Source organism: Echinops telfairi, unplaced genomic scaffold, assembly GCF_000313985.2.
Source record: "Echinops telfairi isolate 266 unplaced genomic scaffold, ASM31398v2 ScPeMD7_7;HRSCAF=31, whole genome shotgun sequence".
Classification (NCBI taxonomy): domain Eukaryota; kingdom Metazoa; phylum Chordata; class Mammalia; order Afrosoricida; family Tenrecidae; genus Echinops; species Echinops telfairi.
Window position 1 is genome coordinate 20216103 of NW_022103904.1, and position 20406 is coordinate 20236508.

The following is a 20406-nucleotide window of genomic DNA, read 5'->3' on the forward strand; positions in this document are numbered from 1 at the left end:
CCCAATCCATACACACATCAATTGTGTAAAGCACATTTGTACATCATTTCTCAAAACATTTTCTCTCCATTTAAACCCCCGACATTAGGTCCTCTCTTTTCTTTCAGATCTAAGTTTTCTGTATTTTTAAATTTTTTCTTATATGATTTTCTTTATATGAAATCAGGACAGGCAAATCTATAGAGACAGGATTATGGTAGGGGCAGTTGGGGGAAATGAGTCAATAATGGTAGTACAAAAATGAAGAAAATGAAAAAAAAATGAAGAAAATGTTCTAAACTTGACTGTAGTGATGACTGTATGGCTCTTTTTAATATTTTCAAACCACTGAATTATACGATACATAGAATATGTCAATAAACGGTTTCTAAAAATCATGAAAAATATCTTTCCGTTCAATTTCCCCCTCAATTTCATGATGTCCCTTCAAGTGTTGTTAAAAAGAATAAAACAATTTCAAGGAAAAGATATGTCACATAAATATTAATTACATGCGGGGAAAATGAGGATCTGATGCCAGGGGCTTAAGTGGAGAGCAAATGTTTTGAGAATGATGAGGGCAATGAATGTACAAATGTGCTTTACACAACTGATGTATGTGTGGAGTGTGCTAAGAGTTATATGAGCCCCTAATACAGTGACTTAAAAAAAATTAATTACAGAACTTCAGAACAAAGAACATTACCAGGCAAAATGGGATATTATATATAAAGGGTAAATCCACCAAGGCTTTCCATTACTAAATGCTAATGTACCAAATAAGAGTTATTAAAATACATAAGCCCAAAACCAACAGCAATGAAAGGGAAAATAAATTCAAAATTAGAGTTAGGAGACTGTTTAACAAGTGATATAACAACTAGAAGGAAAATTAGCAAAAATGGAGAAGAATCCAACAGCCACTGTCCAAAAGGATTTAATCAACATTTGCTGAATACTCTTAACAAGGGCAGAATACATGTACTTTTCAAATGTCCAGGAAATACACCAAAATAGACCATATCCGAGGCTACAAAATAAATCTCCACAAATTTAAGAGAATTAAATCATAGTACACATTCTCCAACTTCACTGTGAGCAAATAAATGAAAAACTTTATTAATAAAAATTGAGAAATATCATACTTCTAAATAACACATGGGTTAAAAAAAAGGCCTCAAGAGTACACACACACACACACACACACACACACACACACACACACACACGAGTACTTCCCTCTAAAACAGGAAAAGAGTAACATGAAAGAAAAAAAACCAGGCACCTGGAATCTTGGAGGGCAAAAAGTTAAGAGAAGTGAAACTTCCACACCCCAAGATTGTGGGTGCAGGCAGAGGAGGAGGAAGAACAGATCTGCCAACCCTGGGAGCAAAGCCAATGCGGTTTCCCCAGAGATGCTTGGAGCAGATACAGGTTCCCGCACCCCCAGGTGTGGACTGGGGTTATGGTGTCAGTACTGAACTGGTAGAGCTGAAAACAGGAGGCAATGCTCATGTACTCCTAGCACCCTACAGCTCCCTGGCAACCCTGCCCTCCCAGCACCCAGCACTGTCCTGGTACCCACCCACAAACATCTCACACCTATACACAACTGAGGGAAGAGTCTGCCCACACTACTTAACACTACATAACCCAGCAGTTCTCCAGGACTGAGGGAAGAGCCCTCAGGGGACAAAAAAAATCTTTTTATTCTGTGGTTTCTATTATTTCTTTCCTGCACACAATCCAACGTATCCTCCCATCCCTAACAGCTGCACTATGAAGTCGCAGAGACAGCAGTCAATTTGGTCCATGCGAGGAACTGAAAAAATTAGGCACAAAGAAGTGAACAACACCTAGATCAACACAAATGAGTTCTCTGATAGAGATACTCTGTACTGATCAGAAAAAATTAAGACTGACAAGTGTTTTCAATGGATGAACAAAAATGATCTAGACAATTACAGGGAAAAAAAGAAAATCCTAGAACTCTAACAACAACAACCAAACAAATCCTGAAGGTGGGTTGCTATGATTTATAATGGATTCAATGAGTCAATGTAGCTTTGGTTTTAGGCATCTACCAGAGTGCTCCTTTTAAATGGTCATTCTCTTTGTCCACATGTATGGAAAGGGAAACCTCTCTTCTGTCTCCACACCACGAAAGTTCCTGCGCCGTACTCAGCAGAAATTAGACACTTGAAAAGAGCAAAGTAATGTAACTGAAGCAATTTAAAACCAAATTATTGAGGTTGAAGACAAACCTCTCAATTTCAAGATAAACAATTAAAAGATAAAATAGGAAGAAAGCCTAAGAATTATGTGGGACACTATCAAGAGGAACAACTGCCTTCTCGATCGGATTCCTGTTCAGGAAGAAACAAACAAAATCCACAGAGAATATACTATAAGAAAAATCTGGCAAGAATGTTCTCTACCAGCATGAGAGAGAAAATAAGAAGCTGAGAGAACCTCAAACAGGATAGACCCCTGAAATTTGTGAGGAATAGCTAAAACATTAGAGAAAAAGAAAAAAATTACCAACATCACAATGTCATTACGGATTTTGCATAGATCAAAGGGTACAGAGCACTATCAACACTACCCACACATTTGAAAACTCATATGAAATAAAGCAATATAATGACAACAAGCTAGAAAACGCACAAAGCTGATATAGTAGAAGGCAGAAATCAATGAAATTCCAAAGAAGAAAAATCTTTCAAAACTGGCTTCTTTGAAAACCGTCAATAAAATTGACAGCCGTCTAAGACTGACAGAGAGGAGACAAATTACCAACGTCAGAATGTCATTACATACCTGGCAGACATCCAAAGGATAGGAGTATTATAAGCAATTCAAAGGATAAGAATACTATGAAATAAACCAGTTCCTCAAACAAAATTATTGCTATTTACCTAGTAGAAAATTTGAAAGCACTGTGATTATTAAAGAAATTGAATTACTAAGTAAAAAGTTCCTTGAAACGAAATCTCTAGGCCTGGAAAATTTTACAATGGATGTTTAAGACTCATACATTGAAAATTATAAAACGATGCTGAAATAGACTCAAGACCTAAACAGAAAGGCATTTTGTGCTCGTGAATTATTAGACTTAATGTGAGGGGACTTCAGAAAGTTCTTCAGCTGTGCTCAAGAGACAAATGGGCTTCCGGCTCCTGTAGACGGAAAGACCCTGTCCTATAGGGTTGTTATGATTTGTAAATAAGTCAGTGGCAGTCGGTTTAGCTCTGGTTTTAAGCGTCTAGAATGACATATTCCTTACTAAATATTCTCTGTCTCCTGCCCAAGAGATGGAAACTGTAAATGCCGACCCCAACTTTTAGAACGTGTGGTCCAGACCACACCCAGTCTAGTGCTTCTGTAACCTCATTAGAGGAGCCAGAGGCCATCGAGTCCAGCACCAAGACTCAAGGGGCCAAATTCAGGTCAGGGGAGAAGCATAAGCTTTCAGCCCTTGTGATAATACTCACAGGCCTGTGCTTTCAGGGAGTCATCCCGGATGAATTCCTTACCTTCCTCATTTGAAAGAGTCACGCAGAGAAAGGAACTGCCACACCTGCGCTGAAAAAACGGGAGTTTGTTGAAGCTTGACCAAAACTTCCCACTACTGAGGTGATCCTAAAACCGGTATAGCTGGACTATGTGTAGGAGGTGGGAGTGCATTGCAGATGGGAACTGCACAGCCCAAAGTGGTTTGTTTGCTCCTCACCTGCACATACACCTCTCTGGAATCATCCTAGATTGCAGGGGGTCACGAAGGGAGGACAAAGCCCTCAAGCTACTTGCCCAATGCACCTCTCAGCTTCTCAGTCTGCATAAGCTCCAGGACCTCATCCTGGACTCTGTCTACATCTACCAGCAGTTCAGATGCTTGCAATCACAATAACCAATTGTATTTAAATAAACAAAACAAAACAAAAAAACCCTGGCTTGACATAACTCCCTGTGAACCAGCACCAGCCACCTAAGAACTGCGGATTTGAATGATCTTTCCAGGGCTAGCCTGTTAGAGCCTCAGCTACCGAGTCCATCCAAACTTAGCTGCCTGTGGCAACAATGACTCTTGAGCTCAGGCAGGACCTTGTAGCTTGCTCTGGGCTACCTCTCCCAGCTCAGAACCTTGATGTTGTGGAAACCCAGGCATCACACTGCTCTGCAGTGCAAGTTCACCTTCGAGGAGCTTGTTCCTCCTGCATTTCTACGTGGCTCCCAAGGTTCTCTGCACCTGGGCATTCTTGGTTGGAGGAAGATCTGAGGCTGACCCTGCAGGCTACCGGGTCCTGCTCTTTAACCTTTGCTCAAGACCTTCTAACAGAGTGATGTAATCATTATCCATATGGACCACTGCTTTTTTTTCCTCTTTAAGTTGGGATTTGATACATATCATTCCAAATTTCAATCACGTCAAGTAGAATTGTACAATTGCTACCACAGTCAGTTTTCAAACAGTCTTTTTCTACATGGACTGCTTACATCATCTCCCTTTTACCCCACCTCCACTACTCTACCTCCCAACCTCGAACCTCTTATTCTACTTGCTGCCCCTCTAAGTTCATCAATCCTAGATTTCACATACCGAAAAATAGAAAAACATTTAACATACAGCTTCAAGAAGGTGACCTCCATTGACATAACACCTCTGAGATACACTAATATGAGCAAACAAAAAATACAGAAAGTTTTGGGAACCAGATCAGGTTCAGCCCGCATCATAGGTGGGATCTAGTGACAAAGTTTCAACTCTTCAGGTCAGATTTATGCCTTCGATCTTCTATACTCCTCTCTCCCAAGTACTCTGCTCTCCTGGATAACAGACAATGTGATGGGCCCTTAGCTCAAGGACCAGAGGTCCAGGCCAACAAGGTAAGCTAGCTCGATGGAACTTTTCCATTATATCAAGGCTGTGCCCAGATTAAGGGGTTAGCACTCCACCCATTCTTCCAACAACTGCTTAGCTACTCACAAAAGATCCCATTATGGAGTTGAGTACATTATGTTAGGTGACATCTTAGAAGAATTTGGAAGAGCCAAGTTGACCTAAAACCGAATTATCACAGGTGCCCTTGAGTCAGTTCTGAGAGCTCTCCTACATAGAAAAAGATGAACCAGCCAGTCCTGTGCCACCCTCATAAGCTTTCCTACATTTGAGGCTGTTGTTACAGACACTGTCCCAAACCATCTTGTGAGGGTCTCCCTTTTTTTCACTGTACCTCTCCTTTGATCAAGCACAACCTCTCTCTCAAGGGATGGATTCCCTCCTGACAGCATGTCCTAACCCTAGACATTCTTGCTGAGGACGTTCTGGCTATCCTTCTCCCGTGACAGATGTGTTCATTCTTCAGGCAGTCTATGGTACATTCAATATTCTTTACCAACACCGTAATTCAAATCAGTTCTTTAATTTTTCTTCCTCTTTGTCCAGCTTCACTTGCCTATGAGGCAATTAAAAATACTATGGCTTGGGTCAAGTGCACCTTAGTCTTCAGAGTGACATCTTTGCCTCCTAAGAGGTCTTTTGTGGCACATTTGCCAATGCAGTTCGTTGTTTGATTTCTACATTGCTGTTCCCATGGCTATTGAGTGAGAATCTAGGTAAAAAGAAACCCTAGGCAACTTCAATCTTTTCTCCATCTATAATATTTCTTCTTAATCCAATTGTGAGCATTTTTGTTCTTCATGTTGAGGTTTAAAAAGAAATCCTAGGCAACGTTAATCTTTTCTCCATCTATAATAATATTCCAAAAAAATAATAATATTCCTTCTTAATCCAATTGTGAGCATTTTTGTTTTTTATGTTGAGGTTTAATCCATACTGAAGGTTATATTCTTTGATCTTCCTTCAAGTCCCCTTCAATTTTAGCTAGCAGGTTGTGGTAACTACAGCTTTCATATGTACAAAGACACTATATATATATATAAGCACACACATATAAACATGTATGCATAGATGTGACCATAAAACAAAAGAACATGAGGGGATAATTTCAGATACATTTGAGGTACAACCAAACACATCACAGGATTGTTTCCTGATTTGAAGGACTAGGACAATAGTCTTGTGGAATGAGAATATAATTCATAAAGTTTACATTTTACAACCTAGTCTGGGGCATTAAAATCTTGCAAGCGGCTATCTAAGATACAACTATTAAATTAAGTATTAGTCTCTACTTACCCAAAGCAAGAGAAAAAGAATAAAAGTTAATACTATTCATAGGAACTACTGTAAAGGACTAATAGTCTGCATGACCCACAGTCTCATTTAATCTCTGAACAGAAGAATTAGAGAGTATCTGGCTATCAATCTGAACTTTCTGATCAAGGCCATGACAGACAGACCCTACAGAATGGAGTCTACAGAAAAAGCCAGATAAGTAAATTCCCAAAATTAATTTTTAAAAAGCAGACCTACTGGACTGATTGAAAGACTCCTTGAGTCTACTACTGTGAGGTACTCTTCAACCTTGAAGCAAATCTTAACTTGGTAGTTCATCTTGCATCTAAATAACAATTTCTCATTACCCATAAGTACTGTGCTCCTTAAAAAAAAAAAATCTACATGACACCAAAGGGTCAACAATTACTTTTAAATAAAAAGAATATAAAGAGCAGGGAAGGAACACACCATCCTGTGAGATCACAAGGTGTTGAAGAGATCGGGTATCAGGCATCAAAGACCAAAAAAATCATAGCACTGTGAATGTGGGGGAGTGCCAAGTGGGGACCCAGGGCCCATTTGTGGACAATTGGACATCCCCTTGCAGAAGGGTCACGGGGAGGAGACGAGCAAGTCAGGGTGCAGTGTAGCAATGATGAAACATACAATTTTCCTCTGGTTCTTGAATGCTTCCTCCACGCACCACTATCATGATCCCAATGCTACCTTACAAATCTGGCTGGACCGGAGGATGTACACTGGTATAGATAGGAACTGGAAACACAGGGAATTCAGGGCAGATGAACCCCTCAGGACCAGTGGTGAGAGTGGTGATACCGGGAGGGTGGAGGGAAGGTGAGGTAGAAAGGGGGGACCAGATTCCAAGGGGGACGGACAGCGGACAAGTGGGTGAGGGAGACGTGGGAATGGGTAAGATATGATAAAATAATAATAATTTATAAATTATCAGAGGTTCATGGGGGAGAGGGAAACGGGGAGGGAGGGGAAAAAATGAGGAGCTGATACCAAGGGCTCAAGTAGTAAGTAAATGTTTTGAGAATGATGAGGGAAACAAATGTACAAAAGTGCTTGACACAATGGACGTATGTGTGGATTGTGATGAGTTGTACAAACCCCCAATAAAATGATTTAATTATTAAAAAAAGAGAAAAAATGAGAGGGGGGGGGGAAGAGCAGGAAAATTAGAATAATGAAAACAGAGCTACCAAAATAGAAATATAAAGAATGTCCAAACAATGTGAAGAATGTAACCAATTTCAGTGAACCACTGGTGTCAATATTATTGAATGGAAACTGAAACTTATGCAAGCTTTCACTAAAAACATAATATTTTAACAATAAAAAAATCAATGTAATCTACTATTATTAAGTAAAATACTACTCAATCATAAGTGAAGCAGAAAAAGCACTTAAAAAAAAGTTTTTCATGATAAAAACTACCAGAAAAATGGGAATAGAAGGAATCTTACCTGGATAAAGAAGATTTCTCAAAAATAAAAGTACAATGGGCTAGATAAGGAAGTTATGATCTACTTATAAAAAAATATATATAGCTAACATTATACTTGTCAGGAACAGGGCCGAGATGTCACCACTCTTATTAAACAGAGCCCTAAAAGACTTAGACAGTACAATAAGGCAAGAAAAAAAATAAAAATGCAGAGATCAGATACAAATCAAACTGTTCCTATTTGCAGATGACACAATGACAGAAAATCCAAGGGATAAACTAGGCCACGAGATAAGATATGCATAAGTTTGTTTTTTATTTCTACCTACCAGCAATGAACACATGGACACCAGCATTTAAAAAAATAAGCTAAATCTAAAATACGTACAGGATTGAGAACTACAAAGCACTGGTGAGAGAAATCAAAGAATCTCTAAGTAAATGGAGAGACATATCATGTTCACAAATGAAAGATTAAACACAATCCTCCATTAAATAGTCTATTGATTTTATACACAATTATTATCAAAATCTCAAGTGCTTTTTAACATCTAGATAAAACAAGCTTATTTTAAAATGTTCTAAAAAGGCAAAGGCCTTAGCTAGCCAGAGAATTTTGAGCAAGAGGAGGTTTTCCCTTTCTGAAGGCTAGTGCTCTCCAGTGACAGCGTGGCTTTGGTGACAGGACAGACAGATGACAGGAACAGGTCAGAGACTTCAGAAAGAGGGACGTTTACAAGTACAGCCAAAGGAATTTAGATAAAGGGCAAAAGGAAATGCAATGGAGGAAAAATAGCCTTTTCAATAAATAGTGTTGGGGGAAAAAATCCCTAATCTTGGTATGGTTTTGGACCTTATACAAAATTTAACTTAAAATGGGAGGGGAGTTTAAAAGTAAAATGTAGAGCTATAAAGCTTTGAAAAATAGGTGGGGGAAAAAACCTTATAGGGTGAGGTAGAGTTCTTAAACTTGACACCAAAAGCATAATCCATGAGAGGTAAGAGTTGATAAACTGAACTACATTCAAATGTAATACTTTTACTATGCAAAAAATCCCTAAGAGACTACAAAGCAGTTCTTGTACCCACTTAAGAACTGGACTCTTGCAGTAATTACACAATCTCGTGTCAACTTGAGAATATGAAGAACGAAGGGGTAGAATCTAGCCTGTCAATCAGGTCACAGTCTGATGATGACTCCTTGCGGGTGTGACCTCCTCATGAGGATTCTGGGAAGTTTCTCTTTCTCCCTGGATGAGGGCCACACTCTCACTCTGCTTCACATTCCTGTTGACAAGCCACACTGAGCCACGCTGATGGCAGCCAGAGCCCTGGAGCTGGAGGAGCCCCGTGGAGACCCATGCCAGCGCTGAGATGTTTCTATCACCATCACTGGATCCACAAGACTTTCCACCCACCTGCCTGTGATCTTCCTGCATTCGGCATCATCGCATGTGCTGTGTGAGTCTGCAGAGGAGTTTGTGGACTAATATTGGACATATGGGCTAATATGGGACTTAAGAACTTGAAATGGACTTGGCTGGGATGTTTTCTTAAAATACAAGTGCTCTTTGATATAAAGCTCTCTTACACACGAGTGTCTCTGGATTTGTTTCTCTAGTCCACCCAGACTAACACAACTATTAAAAAAAACCTCTAAAAATGCAACAGTTAAAAAAAAAGTAATAACCAAAATAATACAATTAGAAAATGGGCAAAAATAAAGAAATATTTCACCAAAGACTATATGAAGGTGACAAATGAACACATGAAAAGATGTTCAACCTCATCAGCTACTGGAAAAATGCAAAGTAAAGTTACAATGGAATAGCACTAAACATCTATTATTGACTAAAATAAAAGAAAAAAACAACAATGACAAACACTGGTGAAGATGCAGAAAAACCCTATCACTCAAAACTCGTTGGTAGGAGTGTAAAATGGTACAATCAATCTGCAAAAGGGGGGCAATTTCTCACCAAACTAAACATGCAACTACGACACATTCTAGTAACTATACTCTCAGGCCTTGCTGCCATAGAAATAAATCTTACATTCACACAAATGTTTATAGCAGTCTAATTCTTAATAGTCAAAATGTAAAAAACCCAGCTGTCACTTCAATGGATAAATGTCATTACCACAGACTGCTTCTTAGCAACAAAAAGAACTACTGTGATATATACAACCTTCATGAATCTCCAGAGAATTATGTTTAGTGGAAGAACTCAACCCCAAAAGGGTCTATTCTGTGAATCCATTTATATAACATTGCTGAAATGACAAGATTATAGAAACAGACAAAATAAATCATTGCTTGGAGTAGAAGAGGTGGTGTAAGAAAACACATGGAGAGTAGTTACACAAGGTCAACATGACTGTACCCTGTGGTAGGGACACATGTGCTGTGTCTTGACTAGAATGTTCTGTGTCTTAACTGGATCAGTGTCAATATCCTTGGTGTGATCGTTTAAGATGCTACCCCCGGGGAAAACTGAGAAAATGACACATAGGATTTCTCTGTATTACTTCTTACAGTTGTATGTGAATGTACAATCACCTCAAAATCAAACAATTGAAAAGTGCAAATCTTTATTAGTCTCATAGATAATAATAAGGATGATGGAAAAGGATCTTAGAGACGCTTGGAGAAGGCACTGGCTGAAGGAGGGGATGAGGGAGAGACTGGCTATGTGTGAAAGCGAACAGAGAGCATCGAAACTCTGGATTCTCAAATGCACTCTGTCCAGAAACAAGGACCATTAAGATTCCCAGTAAGTCCTTAGTAGTTGTTCAGGAGTCCTTCAAACATGAGCGAGATCAAAAGGGAAATCTTGTCAAAATGACCGTGCGCAGAATCTGAAAGAATCCAGACTGACTGGTCAAGGGCAGAATAGAACATGGTGATGGATGCCACTGATGCAGCTGGGTGCATGAGCTCAGGACAGTCTAGCAGTGGCTAGAGACAAATGGAGGAGGGGGGGCTGCAGTGAAAGTCAATAAGCACACATGGAGATGAAAAATGCTCCACAGACCACAAAATGGAAACAAAAATACCATCTTTCACAGGGGGAATTACTAGCTGGTTAATGACTAAAACAAAGGGGTAAACATTTTTCAAAACAGTAAACAATCATCAAACACTTGATGGAAATTTTGTCAACTTTCCCCAAATGGCATGCTAAAAAGTTGAACATCCTAGTCAAATAGCATCCTTGACTCCACATAGGTGAAAGGCTCATTATTTTCATACCTCCTACTGTTAGCATTCGAAGCCGTTCCTTGAAAACTGCAAGATCTGAGAGGCAGAGTGAGGTAGCATGCGTAAGTGCAGAAGGAAAAAGACAGTTGAGAATTAGTTTTAAAAAAACAAACTCAAAATCCACATAACACTACAGCATTAAAACAATAGAGAGGACACAGACAGCTTTACACACACACACACAGGGAGTAGAGATGGTGCTTTACCTGATTAGGTGATTGGTAAGTGAGAACTACTTTGGTTAACGTGACAACAGCTGGAATGAGGTGACTCAGAAAACAGGGAAAGCAGGGCTCCCTGACACTTGGAAGTTATCAGGCAGCGTGGTTTGAGGTCCCCTCATTTTCCTATTCTGACAAAGGAGCTGGCACAGTTCTAAGTCAAATACATCTGTGGTCCACACAACTTCAGGATGGAAAATTAGACAAGTGAAAAGGACTCTTTCGTAGGACACATACTTCAGAACTGAATGTCCAGACAAGTAGCCTGCTAAGACTCCAACTTTTAAGACTCAGAAGGATTAAAAAGAATGGAGGAAGGGCCCTTTGTCCCACAGACCTGATTGTCATCCCTCCCCAGAAAGCCAAACTAAAACAGAAGAGGTTACTAGCTGAGAGTCACAGACAGCTAGAAATGTACAGCTAGCTAACATTTCTAACTACTATAAACTGTTCATTGGTTTTCTGTTACATCCAAAGGCTCCCTGAACTTTGCTTGCCACTGGTAAAAATCAAGATTCTTGTCTGGTTGCACACAACAACTTGTCCTAACTCCCAGGGACTGGGAATATACACTCAAGACTGATGGAGCCAGGAAGTTTAATAGACTGCTGACACACAGGACGCACAGAGGTGTGGACAGCTGAATTCTATGTGTTGTGACCACTGTCACTGCGGAAGCAAATGGGGGCAAAGGAAAGGTGGTGCATCCTCTGAAGCTGCTGCAAAGAACTGACTACAACCGATTCAAGGAGGGTCAGGCAGGTTTGTTCTCCAGGAATCCCAGCAACGGCGCCAAACTCTGAAAAGCACGCTGGGTAAGGAGAATCTTCTTAGACAGGTGCAGCAAAACACACAAAGGGCAAAGGCATAAAACTGTCCTAAGAAAACACCTAAATTCAACATAGAAGTTTTGATGCTTTGCTTAAGGCAAGCATAAAGAAATTTTCCACTTATCCTCTTATCCCCAGAATAAAGAGGGTTGGAACTGTGTGCTCAATACTCCGTTGTCTCTTGGCAAGGGACACAAAAGCTAAGGGTCTCAAGGGGACTTCAACCGGGCTAGTTCTGTGAAAAATAAATCTAAAAACATTAAAGATGTTTACACTGTTCCTTCTGGGGAGTGGCCATGTGGATACTTTTGTTTCTGTGTCTTTTAATTTTCAAATAAAAGGCAAGAAAATGGCACAGACCCAAAAAAGAAACAATAGAAGATATTCTAGCTGTCACTTACAGAAAGCACACAGGTTTTTTTTCCAACTGGGGAGAGGCTGCTGTGGAACTTGGCCTACAAGGCCTTAAGGGGGGGGGGGGGGGGGGGGGCGGCTGTGGAAACCAGGGTCTAGATACAAGGAGCATCCATTCATGGATGCTCATGGGGAAAGAGAAAATTAAGAACTCTCTTAAATGTTGGGCTTCCACTAGGTTTAGACCCTAATTTCCCAAACTTATTTGTTCTATTGCCCCGTTTTCAGAAAAAGAGAAAAAAATACTGAGCACCTCCCTGGCCATTAAAAACTTTTGTAGTACAGCCAACAATCCAGGATAAAACGTAGGCATTGCTTTGGGAGCCAGTGCCACCTCTCCCTACACACACACACACACACACACACACACACACACACACACACACACACGGAAACACCTCACACTTTAGGACTGACTGGTTTGGGGAAACCTTAGTTCTCTAAAAAGTAATCATATTTGTCAAGTAATCTAAGGAGACACAGCTAGAAATGGAGAGCTGGGTTCTAATTTAGAGACTCTTCAGAGTTTAGGCTCTGAGGAGATCATGAATACCAAGTACTATATTAATATATAGTGTAACAGTTTTTGACGAGTTGTTTTTTTGAAAGTCTTGCATAAATCAAGGGTCAGATAATGCAAGGCTATTTTCCCCAATAGATTAATATTTTAATTTTTATACTTAAAGAAATTTGTTAATGTTTTTATGCCACACTATTTAAAATTCAAAGGGTGAAAATTTACTCCCCCACTCCGCCAAAGTGGCGCTGCTCTCTGCCTTAGTCTTACCCACTCCTGAAAGGCCCCTTCCTCAAATGATTTCAGGAAATTCTGTGCCCCTGAATGTCTGTTGTAAACCCAAGAATGCCTAGCATTTTGTTTTTTTAAATGAACTCTATGGGATTAAACTGACAATGGGCACTTTGGAAAGGTTAGATAGAAAACTTAGAGGGCACTGAATTTATGTCAATTGTAGAGAAACAATTCTGACAAAGTGGGGGCATATTGTTGTGTAACTTGGGAAAGTGTAGTCAACATCAATGACTTGTACAGAAATATCTGAATTAATGTTTGTTCTGTGTATATTTTTAACGAAAACAAAATCAATTTCTAAAAACCAAAAATGACATGCCCCTGCCAAATTGATTTAAAACACAATCAGCAGACTCTGGATTTTAAAAAACAGCAGCTCTATGGCTACCTGTCTTAATCTCAAAACATTTAAAGTCCTCTTGCCCACTTTCATTACCTCTCTGTGGTTGTCAACCCCAGAATCACGCACCTCAGAAAAGTACCACCCTGCCCACAGTGAGACCCCATAAAAGTACTAGCACCCACTGCCAAGGAGTCGAGGCTGCCTTATATACTACTCTACAGGACAGCGTAGAACTGCTCCGATGGGTTTCTGAGACTAAAAACCCTAGTGGGAGTAGAAAGCCTTATCTTTTTCCCAAGAGCGGCTAATGGTTTCAAACTGCGGGCTAAGAAATAATTCACTATGCCACCAAGGCTCCTCTGTGGCCCATAATCATGTGGAAACAGCACCAGAGTAAGGAGATGTTGGTCCTGGCTCCACCACAAAGGCATGCAGATCTTAGGAATCGGTCATAGCAATCGGCTCTAGGCTTTCTCACCCAGAAGAGACAATAGTGGATTGGAATCACTTGGAAAATTTTCAAAAAACTCATGCTGTGATGGTTAGGTTTTTCTGTGCCAACTTGGCACCTGTAAGATAAGATGGGTGGAATCTAGTTTATCAATCAGGTTGTGGCCTAAATGTAAGATGATGCACTGGAGCCTGGTCACCCCCCCTTTTGTTCCTTCCCTTCTTGGTCGGACCGGCTGCCCCACCTCACTGCCTGTTGGATGTCTCACACTGTCACACCATGAGGACCCACAATGACTAGTTTCGCCTCATGGTGCTACTGGCTCTGCTACACTTCACCACGCCTCACCTTCTGTCTACCTCCTGCTGCTTTGGACTTTGGCCTAGTAGCTGCCTGAGTTGGAAAGACCCTCAGTGTATTAACTGACCCACGACAATGAGTCAGACTGAGCTCTTTCTGTACAGCTATGTGGGCTGCTTTGCTGTTATAATTTCCTTTTGCACATGTACACACACACACACACACACACACACACACACTCTCTCTCTCTCTCTCTCTCTCTCTCTCTCCTTACATATATTCTTAAGTGTCCTGGCTTTGCTTCTTTAGAGAACCCATTCTAACATACCCTCCTGATTCAGAAAGTCTGAAGTGGGGACAGAGTATAGTTTCTAGAGCGCCCAGGTCATTCTCATGTGAGTCAAGGTTGAAAATCACAAGAAACAACGGTGAACACCTGTGTGGAAGAAACTGGGAAAGTGTTTCTCTCAAGGGAGAAGAGGTGCTGTCACCTTCTCTGTTCCTTTCCAGCTGGATATCTCACCGGACATGAGGAACTCCCAATGCGCTCACGGGTGGCTATCTTTGTCTCACGTCTCCGTGGAGTGCGCCCACGGAGGAGAGCCCTGGCTCTTCCTTAAGGAGGCTCTGTAAGGCAATCAACCCTGCACAGCACTACTCCAGAGGATTCACAGGCTGAGCAGACTCTGCCCCGCACTAAGCAAAGGGCATCAGCTCCCCGTCCTGGGAGGTAGCCTGCACACACTCAAGGCTTTGGCAAGAGCAGAAAACATGGTGTTTCTAAGGTCCAAGGATATTCAGGAGTCAGCAGACGGTTGGTCCCTTGGGAGTTTTAGGACACACGTGTGTGGGAGAGAAGGGAAGGGATGGAAGAGCTGAAGGGGGAGAGGGTTAAGAGATACCCTTTATTCTTTACCATTTCCCCCAAATGAGCTTCCAGAGTAGGCAGAATTTATCCCACTCCCCAAGAGCAGTATTTATGCAAATAATTATCAGTCTTATTAGCATGCATGATATTTCTAGTGAACATTTTGGCCATTTCAAAATTAGTTGCCATAATCTTTGTTCAGTACGGTTAGCAGCTCAGTTAACTCAAAGCAGATTAACCTTCAGAAAGCCACTGGGATGAGAGCTCAGCCCTGCGCATCATAAGCACCAGGCCTGGTGATGATCAAAATCAGAGCGGAAGAATGGCAACAACTTGCCTGTGGCTCCACACAGGCACTGCACATTGTGGAAACACTTCTGAAGTTTCCTCAGTGTGATCACCAATAAGAGAATCGGAGAACCCAAACGGCACAGCCTTCTCTAAATCTGCTCCTTCACGGGACACAACTGCCCCCAACCAAATTAGCACCCCCTCCCCTGCCCCCATCCCTCAGGATGGGAAAGTAAGTGAATAGCAGAGCCCCCTGGCCCCTTCCTGGCCTCACCAAGGAGAGCCGGGCCTCCACATGAGAAGAAGGGCAGCATTGCACTGGAGATCTGGGAAGCTCAAAGACCGCCGGTCTCTACGGCTGCACGTGGACATTATTTCCCCTGGCAACACAAATATTTTCTGTCTGAACTTTTCTCTTTCGATTTTGAGAATTAGCTCCCTGAGCTGATGCAATCAGGCAGAACAGCTGGGATAAAAGTAACTTGCCCAGATGTACTCCAGGACACCCAGCTGTGGCCTCTAGGAATTTCAAGTGATCAAAACAGGAAACTTAAGAGTCTTTCCCTCCTGTGTGTGGACAGCCGAGCTGTGACAAGCTGTGAAGAGAGGAACTCAAGCAACGCAGCACTGACTGCTCCCAGGACCCTCACCAAGTTTGTCTGTGGATGAGATAATATCAGCTGGCACGGAAGAATCCAGATCAGCATCCAAAATTCCCAGGGGGTCCAGCTGTGCTACATGGTGCCCTCGTATCTATGGATGGGCCAACAATGGAGAGGGAAGGACACACACAAAAGGACAGGAGAAAAAAAAAGAGGGAGGGGTAAAAAAAAGTAAAATTACATTAAAATTAGCATTTGCAAATTCATTCTCACCCACGTTTGAAGAAACAGTTACTGGAGCATCATCAAAATTTACACAACTAATTCCGAGAGGATCAAGTTTTGCAATGTGGTGACCCCTGACCTGGAAGCAACAATACAAATCAGTCATTAAACAGATTCAATGGGATATGAAAAAGGCTAACAGAGTTATGATTCACACAAACCTTTTCCAGAGAAGACTTTCAGCACCAATAAACTCATACAACAAAATTAGACTTTTAAAAGGCTGTTGTCATAAATGAGTCCCGAAGGTGCTGTGCGTTAGGTATTGGGTTGCTGACTACAAGGTCAGTAGTTCAAACCCACTCCCTGGGAGAAAGGTGAGGCTGTTTGTTCCTGTAACGATTTTTAAAAAAATGTTTTTATTTATTTGCTACAATTATTTTTTTTTGGTAATGATTTACAGTCTCAGACAACCTATACAGGGGGGCTATGAGTCAGAATCAACTCCATCAAAATGGACTGGTATTTTTATTTGGGCAAAAATGCATTTATTTCAAAGGAATACATTGTTCAGCTTTTAATAAATTCTGGCAGTCTACTAAGTATCCATTTCTTGAGATTCTGCTTCTCCCCAGGTTCCCGGGATGAACGGAAATGAGATCCGCCAGGGAATTCTTAAACTCGACTTCAACTTTCAACATAAATATCTTCCAGGGGAAAACTGACAGCTTAAGAGCTGACTTTTGATTCGGGAGGGATACAGGAAACACCAGGGCTAAGTGGATGTTTCCCTAAGAGAAAAATCTGCCTTGAATGTGGTCAACGTGAGTAGCTGAAGGTTGCAACGCAGGGGTTGTTGGTGACTATGTCAACATCTAGCCACCAGAACAAAACAAAAGCCCAGCATGGATTTACATCACCCAATGTGAACTGCTTTAAAAAGGACACGTCTTCAAACTTCTATCGCCTTTGTCAGTTTATCCACAATACCTTGCTAGCAGTTTGAGACGGGGAGCAGACACGTCACCAAAAGATCAATTTGAAGCTGTGACGTCGGTGGACTGAATGCAGCTGGTGGCCACCACCACCACTGTGGATCTCACCTGAAGACAGTGCCACTGCTCACTACTGACCGCCTCCCCTGTCTGCGGAAAAGGCTCCACTTCCTCCAGGAGGGAGCCTAGACCATGACGGAATGGAGTAGGGACCCGCCACCTTTACTATACTGGTACCAACTTAACACGTGGTCCCCCTACTGTCAGTGGAAAAACTTGGATGGCAAGATTATAAAGAAAACGGTCCATATGCCAACCTCCAGGAAGCACACAAAAGTCAAAGAGCAAAACACACTTGGTGGCATAATTCCACTTGTTCAGAGGCTGAGGCCTCCCTGCAGCCATGGATGGAAGGGGCAGCAGGAAATAAAACACCAAGGAGCTATGGGAGGAGTCCTGGTGGTGTAGTGGTTACAAGCGGGGCTGTGATCCGAAAGGTCCTTAATTCGAAATCACCAGCTGTTCCTCCGAGAAAGATGGGGTTTTCTATTCCCATGAGCAGTTATAGTCTTGGAAACTCACAGGGGCAGTTCTACCCCATCCTATAAGGTCACTATGAGTCAGCACCGACTCGGTGGCAGTGAGTTTGGTTTTTCAGTGAGCAGGAACACAATGGGTTTGCTGCTCCTCTGCTCTCCTCCATTGAACTTTGCACACTGAGAAATTTCTAAGGATCAGGTGGGAATTCTGGGCTATCTCCCACAAAAGCCTGGGAAAATTCTGAAAGTTAGGCAATTACATTTTGAGAAAGGACTAGCAGAAAATCCCCATTGTCCAATACCCATGAGATGAGGCTGCCATCCATCAGCCTCATCCCTCACCCATCTTTGGGAAACTTGGGTGATCCTTTCACCTGCCTCTCCCTTTTTCTCAGAATTTTGCTTCTTCCCTCAACACAAGTGTTATTTTCTCATAAGATGTTGTCTGCAACTGAGAAAGGTCAATAACTAACCCAACAGATGTTCTTGCCCGTGGGTGGTCCAGCCACACTGTCAATGCTTACACTTCTAGGACCAGTTATTTTTCCTTGATGGGCAAACGATGACTGGGTTTTTCTATATATACAAATCACTGCCTGCTAACTTATTGAAAGGAGGAAGGAGCCATTTACAAGGCAAGCACCAAAGGTGCCAGAGCCCTCACTCCGATAGGGTTAGAATGTCCTAGTTCTTTATTTCTTGTAATATCTAATGTATTGCCTCCCCCAAGACGGCAAAACAGGGAGAACCCACTTAGAAAGGCTACGATGATACCCCAAGGGGCTGTAAAATGCCACGTCCTCCCAGGTGGGCAAAATCTAGTCTACGTTTGTCTTACCTGATAAGCCCTGATGAGAGACTGCACAGCCAAGTGGTCTTCCACAAGCTTGTCAACATTGGGCTGGGCCTCCACCAGGGACTGTGCTCCAGCGATGGCAGAAAGGGAGGCTTGGCTGAGGGGGAGGGGGCTTTGGTACGCAGTGCCTGGGGGGGCTCCAGCATTCGTGTTGCGGAAAAATATGTCCCATGACTAAAAACAAAGAAGATGTCCAAATATTACTGACGTTTCCTAACTGAAGAAAGCCAGAAGGATGGACTTTTGGTAGCCAACTACAGGCATGTCATTCCCCAGTACTTGTACTTGCTGCCAAAAGGCAGCTGAGGTCCAGCTCCTGTTTGAAAGACATCCCTCAGAGTTCGGGCCTTCCAATCTTTCCCTATTACAATTCTCTTATAATGCACACTCGTACCCGCAACAACAGTCATGTCAAAATAATGACCCAGAACATCCCCATTCTGTTGTCCTTCCACCTAAACATTTCTCTCTCATCCTAACAGTCAAATGGTTTCTCTGCATTCCCATGTCTACCTGTCTTCTGCCTGCCAGGGAAAAACCTTGTTGCCCAGTCTATTTCCCCTGCCCAATGCTATCTAACCCCCCTCTCTAGCTGTAAGTATGCAAAAATAACGGATACTGCAGAACGCTACTTCTTCTTACTACTACACAAAGGGGGCATGTGTTAGAAAACCTCATGTATCTATATTCAAGATCTCCCCAGGATCAGCCCAATCACCATGAGCCCACCTATCAGACTGGCCATTTGTCATGCTACCTTACTCTCTGGATTAAACTAGTACTTTTAAGAGGTGGGGCAACGCTCATATTTATAAAGCTGGACCTTATTAACCAGAGAAATAATCTTCTCCATATTACCGTCAATATTTACTAGTGCTCATGTAGAACGTGTACATTGGCCAAGAGGCAATCGATCAAACACAATAAGGGAATATTACATGATTTAAAATAAAGGTGTGCATCGGGGTTGTACTCTTGCATCATACTTAATCTGTATGCTAAACAAGTAATCTAAGAAGTTGAACAAGAGGAAGAACAATAGCATCAGAATTAGAGGAAGGCTCATTAACTTCAGAAAGTAAACAGACTTATAGCACTTACTGAAAGATACACGCAATGAAATACTATGAAATGTTCAATAACAATAATGAATCTGAAATACTTCATGGCATGGATGAGCCTGGAGGGCATTATGCTGAGTGAAAAATTTGTTAACTGCAAAAAGGCAAATATTTTTTGATATCACATTTTTCAAAAATCACGAAAAGGTTTTCACACTAAAAGAAACAGAATTAATGATGTAAGACCATTAGTATTATTCATCACATTGACATGAAAAATTATAAGAACCACATGATAATATTGATAGATGCAGAAAAAGCATTTGACAATATCCAACACCAATTCCTGTTTAAGACATCTTGAGAAGATAAGAATGGAAGGACAGTTCCTCAAGACAATACAAGCTATATATGAAAAAACAACAGCCAACGTGGTAGTCAATGGAGAAAAGACAAACACAATCCCACTGAAAAGGGGGTCCTTGAGTGGCGATACAGGGAGGGTAGAAAGGAGAATGGGTAGGAAAGAGGGAACCAATTACACGGCGGTATATGTGACCTCCTCCCTGGGGGACGGACAACCGAAAAGTGGGTGAAAGGAGATGTTGGACAGGGTAAGATATGACAAAATAACAATTTATAAATTATCAAGGGCTCATGAGGGAGTGGGGAGAGGGAAGGGAGGGGAAAAATGAGGACCTAATGC

At 41.7% G+C, this 20406-nt stretch overlaps 1 protein-coding gene across 4 annotated transcripts in view; it reads right to left on the minus strand.

The window, feature by feature from the left end:
* The window catches only part of OGDH (oxoglutarate dehydrogenase), an 85715-nt gene that overhangs the window by 29290 nt on the left and 36019 nt on the right, over positions 1–20406 (minus strand). For 2 of the 4 annotated variants that reach the window (XM_030884487.2, XM_045286273.1), the window contains exons 3-5: positions 18622–18813; positions 16298–16388; positions 10885–10929 (exon numbers count right to left, since the gene is read on the minus strand). In XM_030884487.2, coding sequence (XP_030740347.1) covers positions 10885–10929; positions 16298–16388; positions 18622–18813 — 328 coding nt within the window. Of the gene's footprint in view, positions 1–10884; positions 10930–16072; positions 16176–16297; positions 16389–18621; positions 18814–20406 lie in introns of all 4 variants that reach the window. The other 2 variants (XM_004708065.3, XM_004708066.3) reach the window with 2 other exon arrangements.